Below are 21,506 nucleotides of genomic sequence, written 5' to 3' on the forward strand. Positions count from 1 at the left end.
ATGATTCATTCATGATTATTTGTAATAATGGTAGCATCCACATTAGTATAGATGTGTTCAGAAACCTATTCTATTCTTATTTACAATAAAAGTGACTCCAAAATGACAATACTTTATTTACCATTTCTATTGGGCACAAAATAATCCGAAACACAACCAAAACAAACTGCAAGTGCATTCAACACGTTTGTAGAGTCACAAGCTTGATGTAGTCATTGTGTGCTAGGAATATGGGGCCAAATACTAAACGTTTTATTACATTTAATACACTATTTCAATTTGTCCAAATACTTATGAGACCTTAAAGTGCTTTCATTTCTAAATGGTAAAACTGATATGTATGAAAATACCCTCAAATAAAAGGTGACGTTCTATACTGTCGCCTCATATAAAACATTTGATCTCAAGTCCAAAATGCTGGAATATAGAGCCAAATTAAAAGGTTTAGCTTCACTGTCCAAATAAATATGTAGGGGAGTGGACACACACACTGACTATACTCTGACTATTGGCATGAAGGAGAGGGGTGAGGAGGAAGCATCTCTAGACTATATGGCTTAAATAAACTCACTGAAATGGACCAAACTGATTTGGGAAGAAGTAGATGTTAGAACCAGGTTGTGTGTCTGGTAGTGAAACCAGGGGCTTATCCAATGTGTGGCCTTCCTTCACCCCTGACAGGATGGGCTGGAAACCCTGTATGTTTTCTTAGATCTGTCACTGGCTGTATAGTTAGTCGTTGACTGCAGGCAGTGGAAACTGTGTGACTGTGTGAGTATGTGTTTATCTCCTAGCAATTATTGCAATGGCTAACTTAGTTTAATAATTTCAGTAGTTATCACTGCTTTTCCTCTTGGCATGAACCCTGCATAGTTTGCCTTTAGTCAAGAGCATGAGTTGGGCGGGGGAGAGTAGGAAGGTTTTTTTTTTTGTCCGAAAAAAAGTGTAGCCCAGTCTTCCCTTTTTTCCCCCCCAGAAATAAAAGACCAAGTCTGCACTGAAAACCACAGAAGTCCAACTTGATGTAGTGTGTAGTTTGTGAACCACGCTCTTCACTGAACCTGGGAGAAATAAAGTGAATATTATTAATAATGTAGAAGTGACACTGAACATTGAGTGTCACCTACTTCAACAACACCAGAGACTGAGGAGCACAGGGGCCTATTCAGGAGGGTGCATCGTTACAGAACGTTCAGATATAAATGTATGGTGTTGAACGGATATGATCGTCTGTCAGATAAAGTAGGGATTCATGTCAGCTCTATTCATTCTATTTTTATCTGCAACGTTCAGAACATATACACCCCAGCTCTACAGACCTGGGTCAAAAACAGAATGCTGGGAGCCTTTCACACAGAAATGTGTAAAAAAAGACGTAATACAGTGTTACCGGTCCCAGTTCTAGCAACCTGTGTTCCCTGTCTCCGTGTGTCAGTGAGGAGGTGATCACTGTGTTTCTGTACAGCCTACAGTCGAACTGGAGATGCACACACACTTCTGTTCTGGAAATAAAGTTATTTCATAAAGATGGTGTGTGTGTTTATTTATAAGGGCCACGTACCATAACATGCTATGAATGATATCACAGATTGTATGGAAAACATGAATAGATGTATTTAAAGCTGCAATATGTAACTTTTGGGCAACCAGACCAAATTCACATACACATGGGTTATAAATCTGTCATTCTCATTGATAGCAAGTCTAAGAAGCAGTAGATATGTTCTATGTGTGCTATTTCTATGCTTCCCTTAAGTGTCTTTTTGCTTCTTGTACTTTTGGTTTTGTACACCAGCTGAAAATACAATATTTTTGGTTATTTAAAATATATTTCACAGCAGTTTAGATAGTATGGGTGGTCCCGGGGATCGAACCCACTACCTTAGCGTTACAAGCGCCGTGCTCTTCCAGCTGAGCTACAGAGGACCACATAACTGAAATTAGGTGAACTTTTATAATTTTAGCAACCAGGAAATGGCGGAGCGATTTCTGCATATTGCACCTTAAAATAAAATAAAATCCTAGTCATGTTCATGTCTAAATGTAGCCATAAATGTAAGCGTACCATATAATTAAGGGGGAAAATGCACACCTAGATATTTTTTTGGGGTGAATAGGCATGTTTTGGGCCCTTCCAACAACATACAATATAATTTGATTATGCAATTGCATATGAGCGTGTCCTGTCTATCTGAAATCGAGATATAATCAGAAACCTGTCTTGCCCCTGTCTGGCCCTCACTGCGTCTGCGCAGCTCCCTCTATGCGTCAACGTCTTCTGACGTTTCGCAGTAGAATCCAGGAAGTGAAGAGTCGCTTGTTGTTTTTGGCTGATTGATAGCTAGCTGCCTTCTCACATTTTATTTGTTACTTTTCGCTGGCCGAAAATGGCGACTTTTATTTCTGTCCCGTTAAAGAAGTCGTCTGAAGTCGACCTAGTTAAACCGCTCTCGAAATTTGTTACGGCGTCATACCCGACGGGCGAGGATCAAGCTGAGTACATCCGATCTGTGGAGGAGTTGAACAAGCTGCGCAAGAGTGCTCTGGGGAGGCCGCTCGACAAACACGAAAGCTCGCTGGAAATCCTCATGAGGTTAGAAATACTACCAGACTAACGTAACTAGCTAACTCCAGTTAACCACCTAACAGTTAGCTAGCTATTTCACCTGTGCGGAAAGGGCTAGGCTGCTAATTATAACTCCATTGCCGCACCCTGAAATTCTCGGAAGCACTTTTTCCTTTTGAATCATGTGTTTAACAACTTATGACAAGTTAACGCATTGACAATCAATCAATGTCCATATGATGTTACTGTAATTGCTCAATAACGAGTTCCCCATGTGAAATGAACCTGCTGTCAATTAGCAAAGTAGCTACCTAGCTTGTTTAGCTAGCTAGTTGGCTAACTTTTATGTTAGCCAATTCAAATAAACGTTAGCATAAAACAGTGACAATTAAGTAATGGCTATTTCCTTGCCAGAAGTTACCGACCCTACACTTACGCTTGTTTACAGTGAGGTGCACTGGGGTCAGAACGCAATCATGGTTACATTAAGACACCATAAAGCCTGTGCGAGAAATGGGGATGGGATATACCACTGTACTCCAAAATGTACCTTTATCCACACTGCTCCATCGAGAGGATTGAAAAATGCCCTTTAGTCCTCATTCTAACAATGCGCAGCCATTTTGCTAACTAGCATGAAAAGGGCAGTTTTCTGGGAAAACTAGCAGTATTTGAATCTTCTCTATGGAGCAGTGTGGATAAAGGTAACATGTGGATTACAGTGGCATATCCCATCCCTGCATTGAGGTACTTTGTCAGCTCCACGGTGTCTTAATGTAACCATGATTGCGTTCAGACCACAGTGCATGAGTCAGTTTGACCAGGCAATATCAAATTTCAATGTGTCATTGTCAAATTCTCTAACTTCATCAAACCCATGAAGACCAATTACAAAATCTCCATGTTTCTAGCTAGTGTTTGTTATGTTATTACAACATTATACAAGTAACGTTAGTTTCAGGAGGGTTATGTGGGGGAGGTTTCAGGATGTCTAACATTACCTCCTGTGCAATAAAGACTCAGACCTCTTGGAAGGTCCCTCACTATAGCTTCTTGATAGATACTCAACTGAACCAAGATCTAGGTGGGAGGATGCAACACGACATAACTTTCAGAATAGAAATAGGCTATGCTATATCATGTACATATAATATAGTCCACCTGCCTGCCTCGGAGGCACTATTCAGCTAAATCCGAGCCATCTCATCTAAAAAGAATACCCCCAACCCACACTGGGAGATGGTAGGGATGTTTTGCATAGAGTTCCATGGAGGAAACGGGACTGCTATTTGGTTAACAAACCTCCTCTACTCTACCAAAGAAGATGTCTCCAGTCCCCTGTGATATTACCACACGCATTTTGGAGTGATGACCTATTTACTTTTCTGACTTTCTATCCTCAGTTTCTCCAGCCAGTCATCTATTCTATACAGTAGGCTACAAGTGACATGAGCAGGATTTAGACTTTGCTCCCCTGTATAGAGTCAATTGACTAATAGTTTAGCCTTGTATTGTCCACAGAGCATTATTTAATACTAGTGTGTTAAAATAGAGCCTTAGCATCTCTGTTTGCTCTAAGGAGTGTTTGCTGGAGGAACTTATTCAATGTTAGCATAGGTTTGCTAGCTACAAGGTGGTATAGGGTCATGCTATTGCTGTCCTATGTTAGCATTCTGGCTATGCTTTGCTATACAGAGTTGGTAGGTGCCTAGGAGGTGAATCTTAGCATTGTAGCCTCTTCTTGGCTCTCAGCTCATGTACAGAGCGAGCCAAGTAGCTATGGCAACGGGCCTTGTATTCCATATCCCTTTCACAGCCCTGCAGACACAGCCATTGTGTCAGCAGCACTAGTCTAGTCACCAGCAGACCTGGCTGGGACAGAATTGTACAAATAATTTGTTTTCCATCAAATACTTGAGGTGCGCACTTTCCACATTAACTACCCCAGTGTAATGGAACAAATAGAAATGTACCCCGGAAATGCAAACTCTGTATGTACGTACTTTATTACTTTACAGCCTTATTCTAAAATGGATAAAATAAAATACATTCCTGATCAATCTACACACAATACCCCATAATGACAAAGCGAAAACAGGTTTTTAGACATTTTTGCAAATTTATTAAAAATAAAAAGTATTCACTATTCAGACCCTTTGCTATGAGACTTGAAATTGAGCTCAGGTGCATCCTGTTTCCATTGATCATCCTTGAGATGTTTCTACAACATGATTGGAGTCCACCTGTGTTCAATTCAATTGATTGGACATGATTTGGAAAGGCACACACCTGTCTACAGTACCAGTCAAAAGTTTGGACACACCTACTCATTCAAGGGTTGTTCTTTATTTTTTACTGTTTTCTACATTGTAGAATAATAGTGAAGACATCAAAACTATGAAATAACACATGGAATCATGTAGTAACCAAAAAAGTGTTAAACAAATCAAAATATATTTTATATTTGAGGTTCTTCAAATAAGCCACCCTTTGCCTTGATGACAGCTTGGCACACTCATGGCATTCTCTCAACCAGCTTCACCTGGAATGCATTTCCAACAGTCTTGAAGGGGTTTCCACATATGCTGAGCACTTGTTGGCTGCTTTTCCTTCACTCTGCCTTCCAACTCATCCCAAACCATCTCAATTGGGTTGAGGTCGGGGGATTGTGGAGGCCAGGTCATCTGATGCAGCACTCCATCACTCTCCATCTCGGTAAAATAGCCCTTACACAGCCTGGAGGTGTGTTGGGTCATTGTCCTGTTGAAAAACAAATGATAGTCCCACTAAGCCCAAACCAGATGGGATGGTGCATCGCTGCAGAATGCTGTGGTAGCCATGCTGGTTAAGTGTGCCTTGAATTCTAAATAAATCAGACAGTGTCACCAGCAAAGCACCATCACACCACCACCTCCATGCTTTACGATGGGAACTACACATGCAGAGATCATCCGTTCACCCACACCACGTCTCACAAAGACACGGCTGTTGGAACCAAAAATCTCCAATTTGGGCTCCAGACCAAAGGACAAATTTCCACCTGTCTAATGTCCATTGCTCGTGTTTCTTGGCCCAAGCAGGTCTCTTCTTCTTATTGGTGTCCTTTAGTAGTGGTTTAGTGTTTTTTTTTTTGCAGCAATTCGACCATGAAGTCCTGATTCACACAGTCCCATCTGAACTGTTGATGTTGAGATGTGTCTGTGACTTGAACTCTGAATCATTTACACTGCTCAAAAAAATAAAGGGAACACTTAAACAACACAATGTAACTCCAAGTCAATCACACTTCTGTGAAATCAAACTGTCCACTTAGGAAGCAACACTGATTGACAATAAATGTCACATGCTGTTGTGCAAATGGAATAGACAACAGGTGGAAATTATAGGCAATTAGCAAGACACCACCAATAAAGGACTGGTTTTGCAGGTGGTGACCACAGACCACTTCTTAGTTCCTATGCTTCCTGGCTGATGTTTTGGTCACTTTTGAATGCTGGCGGTGCTTTCACTCTAGTGGTAGCATGAGACGGAGTCTACAACCCACACAAGTGGCTCAGGTAGTGCAGCTCATCCAGGATGGCACATCAATGCGAGCTGTGGCAAGAAGGTTTACTGTGTCTGTCAGCGTAGTGTCCAGATCATGGAGGCGCTACCAGGAGACAGGCCAGTACATCAGGAGATGTGGAGGAGGCCGTAGGAGGGCAACAACCCAGCAGCAGGACTGCTACCTCCGCCTTTGTGCAAGGAGGAGCAGGAGGAACACTGCCAGAGCCCTGCAAAATGACCTCCAGCAGGCCACAAATGTGCATGTGTCTGCTCAAACGGTCAGAAACAGACTCCATGAGTGTGGTATGAGGGCCCGACGTCCACAGGTGGGGGTTGTGCTTACAGCCCAACACCGTGCAGGACGTTTGGCATTTGCCAGAGAACACCAAGATTGGCTAATTCACCACTGGCGCCCTGTGCTCTTCACAGATGAGCACATGTGACAGACGTGACAGAGTCTGGAGACGCCGTGGAGAACGTTCTGCTGCCTGCAACATCATCCAGCATGACCGGTTTGGCGGTGGGTCAGTCACGGTGTGGGGTGGCATTTCTTTGGGGGGCCGCACAGCCCTCCATGTGCTCGCCAGAGGTAGCCTGACTGCCATTAGGTACCGAGATGAGATCCTCAGACCCCTTGTGAGACCATATGCTGGTGCGGTTGGCCCTGGGTTCCTCCTAATGCAAGACAATGCTAGACCTCATGTGGCTGGAGTGTGTCAGCAGTTCCTGCAAGAGGAAGGCATTGATATTATGGATTGGCCCGCCGTTCCCCAGACCTGAATCCAATTGAGCACATCTGGGACTTCATGTCTCGCTCCATCCACCAACGCCACATTGCACCACAGACTGTCCAGGAGTTGGCGGATGCTTTAGTCAAGGTCTGGGAGGAGATCCCTCAGGAGACCATCCGCCACCTCATCAGGAGCATGCCCAGGCGTTGTAGGGAGGTCATACAGGCACGTGGAGGCCACACACACTACTGAGCCTCATTTTGACTTGTTTTAAGGACATTACATCAAAGTTGGATCAGCCTGTAGTGTGGTTTTCCACTTTAATTTTGAGGGTGACTCCAAATCCAGACCTCCATGGGTTGATAAATTTGATTTCCATTGATCATTTTTGTGTGATTTTTGTTGTCAGCACATTCAACTATGTAAAGAAAAAAGTATTTAATAAGATTATTTCATTCATTCAGATCTAGGATGTGTTATTTTAGTGTTCCCTTTTTTTTTTTGAGCAGTGTATTTTGGCTGCAATTTCTGAGGCTGGTAACTAGTGAACTTATCCTCTGCAGCAGAGGTAAGTCTGGGTCTTCCATTCCTGTGGCGGTCCTCATGAGAGCCAGTTTCATAATAGCGCTTGATGGTTTTTGTGACTGCACTTGAAGAAACTTTCAAAGTTCTTGAAATGTTCCATATTAACTGACCTTCATGTCTTAAAGTAATGATGGACTGTCGTTTCTCTCTGCTTATTTGAGCTGTTCTTGCCATAATATGGACTTGGTCTTTTACCAAAATAGGGCTATCTTCTGTATACCCCCCTACCTTGTCACAACACAACTGATTGGCTTAAACGCATTAAGAAGGAAAGAAATTCCACAAATTAACTTTTAAGAAGGCACACCTGTTAATTGAAATGCATTCCAGGTGACTACCTCATGAAGCTGGTTGAGAAAATGCCAAGAGTGTGCAAAGCTGTCATCAAGCTGCTAAATGACTCAAATGTAAATGTAAAATCAAGGCAAAGGGTGGCTATTTGAAGAATCTCAAATATAAAATATATTTTGATTTGTTTAACACTTTTTTTGGTTACTACATGATCCCATATGTGTTATTTCATAGTTTTGATGTCTTCACTATTATTCTACAATGTAAAAAATAGTACAAATAAAGAAAAACCCTTTAATGAGTAGGTGTGCCCAAACTTTTGACTGGTAGTGTATATAAGGTCCCACAGTTGACATTGCATGTCAGAGCATAAAACCAAGCAATGAGGTCAAAGGAATTGTCCGTAGAGCTCCGAGGCAAGATTGTGTCAAAGCACAGATCTGGGGAAGGGTACCAAAACATTTCTGCAGCATTGAAGGTCCACAAGAACACAGTGGCCTCCATCATTCTTAAATGGAAGAAGTTTAGAACCACCAAGACTCTTCCTAGAGCTGGCCGCCCGGCCAATCTGAGCAATCAGGGAAGAAGGTCCTTGGTCAGGGAGGTGACCAAGAACCCGATGGTCACTCTGACAGAGCTCCAGAGTTCCTCTGTGGAGATGGGAGAACCTTCCAGAAGGACAACCATCTCTGCAGCACTCCACCAATCAGGCCTTTATGGTAGAGTGGCCAGACGGAAGCCACTCCTCAGTAAAAGGCACATAACAGCCCAGTTGGAGGTTGCCAAAAGGCACCTAAAGACTCTCAGACCATGAGAAACAAGAGTCTCTGGTCTGATGAAACCAAGATTGAACTCTTTGGCCTGAATGCCAAGTGTCACATCTGGAGGAAACCTGGCACCATCCCTACGGTGAAGCATGGTGGTGGCAGCATCATGCTGTGGGAATGTTTTTCAGCAGCAGGGACTGGGAGACTAGTCAGGATCGAGGGAAAGATGAACGGAGCAAAGTACAGAGATCCTTGATGAATACCTGCTCAGGACCACAGACTTAGGTGAAGGTTCACCTTCCAACAGGACAACAACCCTAAGCACACAGAAAAGACAACGCAGGAGTGGCGAGTCTCTGAATGCCCTTGAATGGCCCAGCCAGTGCCCGGACTTGAACCCGATCTAACATCTCTGGAGAGACCTGAAAATAGCTGTACTGCAACGTTCCCCATCCAACCTGACAGAGCTTGAGAAGATCTGCAGAGAAGAATGGGAGAAACTCCCCAAATAGACGTGTGCCAAGCTTGTAGCTTCATACCCAAGAAGACTCGAGGCTGTAATCGCTGCCAAAGGCGCTTTGACAAAGTACTGAGTAAAGGGTCTGATTACTTATGTAAATGTAATATTTCCGTTTTTTATTACATTTACAAACATTTCTAAAAACCTGTTTTTGCTTTGTCATTATGGGATATTGTGTGTAGATTGATGGGGGGGAAAAACAATTTTATCAATTTTAGAATAAGGCTCTAACGTAATAAAATGTGGAAAGAGTGAAGGGGTCTGAATGCTTTCCGAATGCACTGTTTGTTTTGGCATGCAGCAAACTGTGGATAGCTTTTTTGAGTTACTGCAAATACTTTAGGTCAGAGACCGAATAAAATGTTTGCGATGCGCTCATTAGCAGTTAGTTAGCATTCTCTGTGGAAGTTTACATGTACTTGTTAGCATTGGTAACGGATTACAGAGTATCAGTGGGTTTTGGAAATTGTGCCCCTTATGTTCAGTGCCAGTATTACCGAATATCCTGGAATAGCACAAGGTTGATATGAGAATCTGGATTCCGCCCAAACCTAGTTGGTCAATAACACAGTGTACACACCTCTCTTTTCTGTTTGGTCCAAACACTAAAAGTGTGTTCTCCCTCTTCTCCTGTAGGTACTATGATCAGCTGTGTGCCGTGGAGCCCAAGTTTCCCTTCTCTGAAAACCAGGTACATATAACCTCATCCGGTCAATACAAAATACACACTGTTGCTGAGGGGAATGCACAACAGTACAATGGAAGACAACAATAGAATAAAGTATGTGTCTGCGTGGTACAGAGAATTACGTCACACATGAAACCGCTAATAAAAAAAGTAAGGTTTGTTTGATAATGTTGCTAATCTCTCTTTATGTGTTCCTGCAGCTGTGTCTAACCTTCACATGGAAAGATGCCTTTGATAAGGGCTCACTGTTCGGGGGCTCAGTCAAACTAGGTACGCTACACACACACACACACACACACACACACACACACACACAAATGAGGCCTTCAGGCATGGTTGTTCCAGTAGGTGTAGGAGCCAGTAATATTGTATGATGTGTGTTTTTCGTATTTATAATCATTTGTTTTGTCATTATTATTGTATATCATTGTTATTATTTTAGGCCTATTTATTCATCTAAACCAGTTCTTTAAATATGCAAAATATGTTTTGTATCATTCTGTTGAGACATTTTCATTGGCTAATTTCAGTTCGATTTGTCTTTTTAATTGTGTGCTCCGTATTTAGTTAGGTTATAAGTATGCCTGTTGTAAAATAAATATAATTAGCATATTGCTGTCATAGCCTGTTCAAAGCTTTTAAGATTGAAAAACGTTTGCAAGTGTTTTGTTTCATTCTGTTGAGCCATTTTCTTTGGCCAAATTAAGTTCCAACTGTAATGTTGTGTTTGCCGCAATAATAATATCCTGCTTGTATTTTCCCTATAAACAACGGCTAGACTTACTTACTTTTGGTGTGGCTATTAGCCTATTATACTGCCGGCCTATGAGATGAAGGCAGTGTGTACCGGCAATCCAACTGACTTGCACTGTTTTAGGCCTACCAGAGTTACTCCTATAATCTAACAATATAATGCTGATCTTTATAAAAAAATATTCTGATAGAAAATGTATGAATTAGCTGTATATATCTGTATAGCAGACGCAGAAGCCTTTCTGACAAGGATAAAGAAATGTCCTGTCGTATTATGCCACTGGCATATCTCCATCTGTCTCTGGGGCTAGGCCTAAGCTTTTCTTTTTATATTTATCTTTTAAATATTAATATCATACAGTGGACACCTAAGCCAATAGGCATATACAGTGGGGAGAACAAGTATTTCATACACTGCCGATTTTGCAGGTTTTCCTACTTACAAAGCATGTAGAGGTCTGTAATTTTTATCATAGGTACACTTAAACTGTGAGAGACGGAATCTAAAACAAAAATCCAGAAAATCACATTGTATGATTTTTAAGTTATTAATTTGCATTTTATTGCATGACATAAGTATTTGATACATCAGAAAAGCAGAACTTAATATTTGGTACAGAAACCTTTGTTTGCAATTACAGAGATCATACGTTTCCTGTAGGTCTTGACCAGGTTTGCACACACTGCAGCAGGGATTTTGGCCCACTCCTCCATACAGACCTTCTCCAGATCCTTCAGGTTTCGGGGGCTGTCGCTGGGCAATACGGACTTTCAGCTCCCCTCCAAAGATTTTATATTGGGTTCAGGTCTGGAGACTGGCTAGGCCACTCCAGGACCTTGAGATGCTTCTTACGGAGCCACTCCTTAGTTGCCCTGGCTGTGTGTTTCGGGGTCGTTGTCATGCTGGAAGACCCAGCCACGACCCATCTTCAATGCTCTTACTGAGGGAAGGAGGTTGTTGGCCAAGATCTCGCGATACATGGCCCCATCCATCCTCCCCTCAATACGGTGCAGTCGTCCTGTCCCCTTTGCAGAAAAGCATCCCCAAAGAATGATGTTTCCACCTCCATGCTTCACGGTTGGGATGGTGTTCTTGGGGTTGTACTCATCCTTCTTCTTCCTCCAAACACGGCGAGTGGAGTTTAGACCAAAAAGCTCAATTTTTGTCTCATCAGACCACATGACTCCCATTCCTCCTCTGGATCATCCAGATGGTCATTGGCAAACTTCAGACGGGCCTGGACATGCGCTGGCTTGAGCAGGGGGACCTTGCGTGCGCTGCAGGATTTTAATCCATGACGGCGTAGTGTGTTACTAATGGTTTTCTTTGAGACTGTGGTCCCAGCTCTCTTCAGGTCATTGACCAGGTCCTGCCGTGTAGTTCTGGGCTGATCCCTCACCTTCCTCATGATCATTGATGCCCCACGAGGTGAGATATTGCATGGAGCCCCAGACCGAGGGTGATTGACCATCATCTTGAACTTCTTCCATTTTCTAATAATTGCGTCAACAGTTGTTGCCTTCTCACCAAGCTGCTTGCCTATTGTCCTGTAGCCCATCCCAGCCTTGGGCAGGTCTACAATTTTATCCCTGATGTCCTTACACAGCTCTCTGGTCTTGGCCATTGTGGAGAGGTTGGAGTCTGTTTGATTGAGTGTGTGGACAGGTGTCTTTTATACAGGTAATGAGTTCAAACAGGTGCAGTTAATACAGGTAATGAGTGGAGAACAGGAGGGCTTCTTAAAGAAGAACTAACAGGTTTGTGAGAGCCGGAATTCTTACTGGTTGGTAGGTGATCAAATACTTATGTCATGCAATAAAATGCAAATTAATTACTTAAAAATCATACAATGTGATTTACTGGATTTTTGTTTTAGATTCCGTCTCTCACAGTTGAAGTGTACCTATGATAAAAATTACAGACCTCTACATGCTTTGTAAGTAGGAAAACCTGCAAAATCGGCAGTGTATCAAATACTTGTTCTCCCCACTGTATATGCATGCAATGTCGTTATGCATTTGTTGCTCAAATCTCCGACAGCTGAACTGTAAGGTGGACAATTTTATATTTTAGGAAAGTAAAAACCAAAAAAACAATAGACTATAAAGTTTTGCATATGCTAAACATCAAAACGCAAGGAATAGTGTTTTTGTAATTTGTTAAAAGGCTGGTTTTAAGGACACGTAAATGTGGCTCATTTGGTCAATATCCATTGTTTATTGATGGCGCTGACTGCGTGGGTGGACACCCTAATGGGTTACGCACCCAATGCATACGGACGACCGGTACATTTCTCGAATGTCAGAGAAATTAAATATTTCAGGTCACTATGTCCGGCGCCAAATTTTCCTAATGGAAACCCTGCAACATACCTAAATGATTGCCTGTCTTTTTTCTTTTTTTTTCTTTTATTTCACCTTTATTTAACCAGGTAAGCCAGTTGAGAACAAGTTCTCATTTACAACTGCGACCTGGCCAAGATAAAGCAAAGCAGTGCGATTAAAAAAAACAAAAACACAGAGTTACATATGGGGTAAACAAAACATAAAGTCAAAAATACAACAGAAAATATATATATACAGTGTGTAGCACACGCCAGCCCAGCTTTGTCTCGCACCTCTCGCTGTATCTCGCTAACACTATTGTGAGGTATGTCAGCCTCATGCCTGAAGCATGATGAACAGGAATGGCTGTGTATTTGTATAATGTGTGTGTCTGTGTGTTTTAGCCCTGGCCAGTCTGGGCTATGAGAAGACGTGTGTGTTGTTCAATGGAGCAGCGTTGGCCAGTCAGATCGCTTCAGAACAGAACCTGGACAGCGATGAAGGACTGAAGGCCGCAGCCAAATACTACCAGGTACTACTATAGTAATACTACAATACCGCCAAATACTACCAGGTTCTATAGTAACACTACTATTTATACCACATCTAATTACTACAGTACTACTAATACTACAGGCAAATACTACCAAAATATATAGTACTTATATTACCACCAGGTATTACTACAGGACTGCTAATGATATTACAGCCAATTACTACCTTTTATTATAGTAATACTTAAATACTACTTAGTAATAATATAACCAATACCCTCCCCCCTCTGTCTGTGTCTCTATCCATCTCTCTCTGTCATACTGTCTCTCCCTCTTTCTACCACCCCCCCTCCAGTTGGCGAGTGGAGCATTTGGTCACATTAAGGACACAGTGCTGTCGGCTCTGAACAGAGAGCCTACTATGGACATATCTCCTGAGACCGTAGGAACCCTCAGTCTCATCATGCTGGCTCAGGCACAGGAAGTCTTCTTTCTCAAGGCTACGTCAGGTACACACATACGTCACACACACACATACGTCACACACATGCTATACACACACTTTACACGTGTGTGTGTGCATGATTCGAGTAACCATTGTATCATTTTCCCTACAGATAAGATGAAGGACGCCATCATCGCTAAACTGGCCAATCAGGCAGCAGATTTCTACAGCGACGCCATCAAGCAGTGTCAGTACAAAGAGAACCTGCCCAAGGTATGTAGAAGTGTGTGTGTGTGTGTGTGAACTTCTTACTAGACAAATAAGGATAACACTCAGGGTGTGGAACTTTCACTATCTCTGTTCTGATTGGTTGATTACCATACAGTCTCCATTCTGATTTGTTAATCACTACCTGGGCTGTTTTCTCATTGGTTGTTCTTGTTCACTACTTGGGCTGTATTCTCATTGGCGCTTTCACCGTCTGACTCCCGTTCTTATTGGTCTCTCACTACCTAATAATGGGCTTCTGAATGTGTGTTTGAAATCTGACTGACCTGTCTTACAACTAAAAGACGCTCACACACACACGGTCTGGGGTGGGAACACATGGGCTGGACTTTGCAGACGCACACACTTCTCTGTATTATAGTTTGGGTGAATGTTGCAGAAAGGTTAATCACTCACTGCCTGTCCTGTTTTGTTCTCTCTCCCGTTATCCTCCGCTCTCTGCATGGTGGTGTGTGTGCGTGTGTTCCTGATTGGCTTCCGTGACGTGAAACTCGTTCGTGATTTGCTCTTGGCGGTGTTTGTGTTGTTCTTTGGTTTGCCCTTGGTTTGCCCCGTGTGTGGATGGTTTGCCCCGTGTGTGTGCGCATGTGTGCGCACTGCTCTGTGGTTGCTTCTCCCTGGTCAGTATATTTATTTCCAGGAGGTGTTTCCGGTGCTGGCAGCTAAACACTGCATCATGCAGGCCAACGCTGAGCTGCACCAGTCTATCCTCGCCAAGCAGAAGAAACACTTTGGGGAGGAGATCGCTCGCCTGCAGGTACACACACACACACACACACACAGCGCAACCCTAACCCGGTGGTTCCTACAGTGTACCCGACCTGAAAATGTAGTGATTTTCCTATGACCAAATAAACACAACCACTCAACCAAAGTCTTCATACTTTGTTTTCTATTCTCTTGTTCTCTCCATCCCTCATCACACTAGTTAGTGGAGTCTAGCCTCCCTTTATGATTGACAGTGCGACGGATCCAACTATCATTCACTCCTCTTGTCTCCTTCCCTCCATCCCTGCAGCATGCTACAGAGCTGGTGAAGACAGTAGCATCTCGCTATGATGAGTACGTCAGTGTGAAAGACCTTAGTGATAAGATCAGCCGTGCTCTGACCGCCGCTAAGAAGGACAACGACTTCATCTACCACGACCGCGTCCCTGAGGTCAAGGACCTGGAACACATCGGCAAGGCAGCGCTGGTCAAGGCTACCGCAATCACACCTCCGCTCAGCGCCAAGTTCACTGGTGAGAGAACGAGTACACACACAACCACTCAGCACCAAGTTCACTGGTGAGAGAACGAGTACACACACAACCACTCAGCACCAAGTTCACTGGTGAGAGAACGAGTACACACACAACCACTCAGCACCAAGTTCACTGGTGAGAGAACGAGTACACACACAACAACTCAGCACCAAGTTCACTGGTGAGAGAACGAGTACACACACAACAACTCAGCACCAAGTTCACTGGTGAGAGAACGAGTACACACACAACCACTCAGCACCAAGTTCACTGGTGAGAGAACGAGTACACACACAACCACTCAGCACCAAGTTCACTGGTGAGAGAACGAGTACACACACAACCACTCAGCACCAAGTTCACTGGTGAGAGAACGAGTACACACACAACCACTCAGCACCAAGTTCACTGGTGAGAGAACGAGTACACACACAACCACTCAGCACCAAGTTAACTGGTGAGAGAACGAGTACACACACAACCACTCAGCACCAAGTTAACTGGTGAGAGAACGAGTACACACACAACCACTCAGCACCAAGTTCACTGTTGTGGGACACACACATTCTGTCACACACGCTTTTGCTTTTTGTGTAGATGTCTAATAGAATTTGCAAATGTGTGGGTTTGTTTCTGACGTGTGTGTGTGTGTCTCTCTGTATAGACTTGTTTGAGAAGATGGTGCCCATGGCGGTGCAGCAGAGTATGAGTGTGTACAGCCAGAGGAAGGCTGAGACTGTCAACAGACTGGTGGGAACCATGAGGGAAGCTACCAACCTCTGCAACGGGTATGGATGTTACTTTTATCATTTAACAATTGAATAGTGTTTGGCAACTCTATTGATTTGAATACATATATCAATAAAGACGACAGCGCACTGTTACATCATCATACACTGAGTGTACAAAACATTAGGATCACCTTCCTAATATTGAGTTGCACCCCCTTTTGCCCTCAGAACAGCCTCGATTCGTCAGGGCATGGATTCTACAAGGTGTCGAAAGCGTTCCACAGGGATGCTGGCTCATGTTGACTCCAATGCTTCCCATAGTTGTGTCAAGTTGTCTGGATGTCTTCTGGGTGGTGGACCATTCTTGATACACACAGGAAACTATTGAGCGTGAAATACCCAGCAGTGTTGCAGTTCTTGACACAAACTGGTGCGCCTGGCACCTAGTACCATACCCTGTTCAAAGGCACTTAAATATTTTGTCTTGCCCAGTCACCCTCTGAATGGCACACATACACAATCCATGTCTGTCTCAAGGCTTAAAAATCCTTCTTTAACCTGTCTCCTCCCCTTCATCTACACTGATTTGAAGTGGATTTAACAAGTGACATCAATAAGGGATCATAGCTTTCACCTGGATCCACCTGGTCAGTCTGTCATGGAAAGAGCAGGTGTTCTTAATGTTTTGTATACTCAGTGTACGTAGTCTTTATTGGTGGTGAAATGTGTTAATAATTAAACAGTGTGTTGGCATGTCTATATTGATAATGAATTCATAATTGAACAACAGTGTCCTGGCGTCTCTGAACCTGCCTGCGGCTCTGGAGGACCTGTCTGGAGATTCTATCCCACAATCCATTGTTGAAAAGGCCCACGCCATCGTCCAGCAGGGGGGGCTGCAGAGCATAGAACAACTGATCCGAGACCTGCCGGAACTACTGACACGCAACAGAGAGATCCTGGATGAGGTATATACACACACACACACACATGTTCATATACCCATGATATGTATTGTATAATGTGTGTGTTTGTTTGTAGTCTCTGAAGATGCTGGATGATGAGGAGTCGACAGACAGCGAGCTGAGATCCAAGTTCAGCCAACGCTGGAACAGAACTCCCTCTGGAGACCTCTACAAACCACTTAGAGCAGGTACACACACACACACCTACTCATGCCTACACACACATCCAAAAACAAACATACTGATAGGTGTGTTGTGTACTACCTTGGAATGAAATGATATTTATTTATTCTTCTCTACCTCCCCTCCACCTCCGGCGGGCCAGAGGGTGGTAACTTCCGTAGTGTTTTGGACAAGGCAGTGCAGGCTGACCAGGTGGTCAAGGAGCGTTATAACACACACTGTGAGATGATCGCTCTGCTCTGTAAACCTGAGGCTGAACTCACCGCTGCCATACCTTCAGCCAACCCTGCTAAGACACTGCAGGGCAGCGAGGTGAGGGATGGAGTGTGTGTGCTCTAACAGTGTACATCCTTTTCGTGTGTGTGTTCTAACAGTATGTATTCTCCTCTCTCCCTCTAGGTTGTGAGTGTGTTGCGTTCCCAGCTGTCCCAGCTAGAGGAGGTGAAGAGAGAGAGGGAGGTGCTGGAGGCGGAGATTAAGGGCGTGACCTTTGATATGTCCTCCAGCTTCCTGACGGCTCTGGCTCAGGACGGGGCCATCAATGAGGAGGCACTATCAATGAGCCAGCTGGACCAATCATACGGCAGCTACAGCCAGAGGGTTCAGGCCAGCCTCCGCTCTCAGGAAGAGCTGTTGGGCAATGTGCAGGTAGGCTACACACACACACACACACAGAGAGATACGCTCGCCTAAACACACCTATACACACTTTCCACAAAAACATTTTTCAGATGGCGAGAAATGTTACGTTATTGATTCTCTCCTTCTCCAATTGTTGATTGTCTTCACCCCCAGGCATCTCACCAGGAGTTCTCCAGTCTGAAGCAGTCCAACTCGGAGGCTAATGATCGTGAGGAGGTGTTGAAGAAGCTGGCCTCGGCCCACGACAGCTACGTCGAGATCACCAACAACCTCAGAGAGGGCACCAAGGTAACTGTCGCCTAGGGAATGGCAGGGAGGGTTGTCTCTAGGGAATGGGTGGGTTGTCCAGGGAAAAGGAGGGCTGTTTCTAAGACAGTGTCACCCAACAATACACATTTTTGTTCTAACACCGGAAAAACACAACCGATTGAACTTGACAAGGGCTTGATGATTGGTTGACTTTGGTTGTCTCTGTCTGACCAATCACCTTCTCGCTCTCTGTAGTTTTACAATGACCTCACAGAGATCCTGCTGAAGTTCCAGAACAAGTGCAGTGACATCGTCTTTGCCCGCAAGACAGAACGGGATGAACTACTGAAGTATGTGGTGGTGATGTTGTCTCTATAACGATGCGTCAATTGTTGTGAATATTTGTAATAATCACTGCATTGTCTTATTAATGAAATATCATTGATTACATCATGTTTTTATGTGATTGGTGATTCATGTGAACTAGAAATGACCATGACTAGCAACTGATGTTGGGGTCGCCGTGGTGACCGCTGACTGACATTGCTGCTGTTGTGGTTATCCACCCAGGGAGTTGCAGCAGAGCATCGCCAGGGAGCCCAGCGCCCCGTCCTTCTCTGTCCCCGCCTACCAGACTAACCCCACCCCCACCGCCGCCGGACCAACCCCCGCACCTAGGACCGTCTTCGTAAGTAGCCAATCACAGCTCGGTAGGTTGGAGGGAGGAGCCAATCAGAGGGCAGCTCTGTGCCAAAGAGAATTCAATTAAACTTTCCCGGTTCACTGGGTAGGCGGAGTTTGCATCGGGTGAAAGTGATTGCATTGTAACCGGGCTGCCTCCCGGGTGTGTCGGGTGCCCCATCCAAAGCCGATGGTGAAGTTGGCTCAACAGAGTGACGTATGTGAAGCACGTGGAGTAATGACTTACGATATGACTGTTTGATTTGAGCAGTTTTACCCAGTCGTGACGGGCCATAGCCCGGTGCACCCCGGTTCAGCCTGATCCAACTCCCTCAATCACCACAGAGACATGACTGTAATAGTGTCTCTTATTGTGACGTTGTAAAAATATCCCTTTTCAAGCAATCAATTAAATGTTTATCAGCAGTTGTCATAAGGTTTACTATTTATCTATTTTGATTATGATTTTTATTGACCTCAGATCTTCCTCTCCCGTTCCCAGCAGCCCCAGCAGCCCCAGGCGAAGGCCCAGCCACCCGAGCGGCCCCCTCCCCCTGCCTTCACTACCCAGGCCGCCTCCGCACCAGGCAACCCTCCCAGTAACCAGCCTCAACCAGTAAACCCCCCACCCATGGCCCCTCCCTCAATGGCCCAGGGACCGCCTTACCCCACATACCAGGGATACCCCGGGTGAGTCAATCAAATCAATCAATATCGTTATTGTCCCAGTTGGCAGGCTGTGTGAGTTGCAGAGCTGTAACCCGTCCGTTGTTCCAGTCTCAATTCCATTGCAGTCTCACTTCTGTTAACTCTCTCTCTCTTCTAACTCTCCCTGTCTTCTCTTTCACATACACACTAACCTCTCTTTCTGTGTCTCCAGGTATGCCTACCAGATGCCTATGGGTTATAACCCGTATGCAGCGTACGGCCAGTACAACATGCCCCCCACTATGCAGCCCAACATGCAGCCCTACGTCCCCTATCAGCAGGCCCCAGCACCCGGACAAGGGAGCTACCCCGGGGCCGCCCCCACACAGCAGCACCCCTACATCTACCAACAGCAGCCCCAGCAACCACCACCACAGCCATACTACCCACAACAATAACTACTTTATCTATCACTCCTCTCTCCTCCATACCTCCCCTCTGCTATCCCTACTCAAACCGACAGCAGAAACCATGCTACTACCCCCAGCAATAACTCCTCAATCTCTCCATCACTCTCTCCCTCCTTCCATCCTTATCTCCTCTCCCTTACTTACTTACATTGCACTTCTAGCACTCCACCTTCGCTCCTTCCCTCTCTCCGTCCCTCCCTCCTCTACCCTCTCTCTCTCTCCCTCCTCTACCCTCCCTCCCTCCCTCCCTCCCTCCTCTACCCTCCCTCCCTCCCTCCTCTACCCTCCCTCCCTCCCTCCTCTACCCTCTCTCTCTCTCTCCTCTACCCTCTCTCTCTCTCCCTCCTATACCCTCTCTCTCTCTACCCCCTCTCTCTCTCCCTCCTCTACCCCTCTCTCTCTCCCTCCTCTACCCTCTCTCTCTCCCTCCTCTACCCTCTCTCTCTCTCTCTCTCCCTCCTCTACCCCCCTCTCTCTCTCTCTCCCTCCTCTACCCCCTCTCTCTCTCCCTCTACCCTCTCTCTCTCCCTCTACCCTCTCTCTCTCTCTCTCTCTCTCTCTCTCCTCTCTCTCTCACTCCTCTACCCTCTCTCTCTCTCTCTCTCCCTCATTCCCTCCCTCTACCCTTACTCCCTCTCTACATACTCATCCACTAACCAGCTCCTCTGTTGTATTTTTTTATATTATTTTTCTAATTATTGCGTTAATTCTTTATTTAAGTCCTGACTTCTCTTCCTGGTCTAACTGACTTCCTGGTATGGGCCTAGGTCAAAAATATAAAGGTTAGGATAAGAGGATTCTAATATCCCATAAGTCTTTGCATAAATGCAGAAGAATTCTAAACAATGGGACTAGCAATGCTAGCGAAAATGACTGGAAGTGAATGTTAGCAGTACAGAAAGTTCGGCATCAAAGTGGCAAATAAACACAATTGTAGTGAATTTCAGCTAACTAGTCAGCAAACACATACCATAACTGTTTTACTGTCATTCTTTTCATAAAAAAAAAAAATAATCAAATTATCTACAGACCCTTTATTACTTGATTTTTCCGACCACTGGTCACGTTTTCAATGCTAATCCTGTAGAATCAGCAATGGCTAGCTCCAATTAATTTGTTTAATTTGCCGCATGGAATTATTGCATTGTCCTAACCTGTATATTTTCAGCCTAGGTATAGGCCGGCCACTGTAGAACTCTAGAGGAGCTGCAAGTCATTCTTGGATGAGGGGGTTGGGGTCTATATAGGCATGATTCCTTATTTGGGAGTGAGTGGGAGGGGTCACATTCAATGTCACTGAATGAAGGACCTGAGGACCCAGGGTTGTATTCAGGAGGGAGAAAACGTTTGGAAACTGAATGAAATGGGGATTTACAACTTGAACTTGTCCAATAAAAGAAGCAAATGTTCCTTCTGTTTTCAAACCGTTGTGCTGCTGAATACGACCCAGCTCCGATCTCTCAGCTTAACGCCTGGCTCTTCTATAACAACTATATCCTATTTTTGTATTGAGTAATGCTGATGTAATAATCCAATAAAAACGGCCTGTAGGTTTTTCTAATTTAGATAAGGACTGTTGGAGATGCACTCTCTCACTGCTCGCTCTCTCTGTTGTCTCCCTCTCAATTATCACTCTTCTCCTCTCTGTCTCTATCACTCCTCTCGTCTCTCTCTCTCTATCACGCCTCTCTCTC

At 44.5% G+C, this 21,506-nt stretch overlaps 1 protein-coding gene across 3 annotated transcripts; it reads left to right on the forward strand.

Annotated features, from left to right (window-relative positions):
* Positions 1–2,267: 2,267 nt before the first annotated feature.
* Positions 2,268–20,053, forward strand: LOC121586622 (programmed cell death 6 interacting protein). 3 transcript variants are annotated; one of them, XM_041903461.2, is made up of 18 exons: positions 2,268–2,593; positions 9,643–9,697; positions 9,895–9,964; positions 13,177–13,304; positions 13,622–13,775; positions 13,884–13,984; positions 14,625–14,756; positions 15,018–15,240; positions 15,908–16,031; positions 16,765–16,942; positions 17,016–17,127; positions 17,265–17,434; positions 17,522–17,770; positions 17,918–18,052; positions 18,269–18,363; positions 18,584–18,701; positions 19,197–19,384; positions 19,575–20,053. In XM_041903461.2, exons 1-18 carry the CDS (start codon positions 2,388–2,390, stop codon positions 19,798–19,800), a joined length of 2,664 nt encoding a protein of 887 aa, XP_041759395.1. In that variant the 5' UTR covers positions 2,268–2,387; the 3' UTR covers positions 19,801–20,053. The 3 variants fall into 3 exon arrangements, with proteins under 3 accessions (XP_041759395.1, XP_041759396.1, XP_041759397.1); XM_041903462.2 differs by having other exon boundaries at positions 19,200–19,384; XM_041903463.2 differs by having other exon boundaries at positions 14,640–14,756.
* Positions 20,054–21,506: the final 1,453 nt, after the last annotated feature.

This window comes from Coregonus clupeaformis, chromosome 17 (genome assembly GCF_020615455.1).
Source record: "Coregonus clupeaformis isolate EN_2021a chromosome 17, ASM2061545v1, whole genome shotgun sequence".
Classification (NCBI taxonomy): domain Eukaryota; kingdom Metazoa; phylum Chordata; class Actinopteri; order Salmoniformes; family Salmonidae; genus Coregonus; species Coregonus clupeaformis.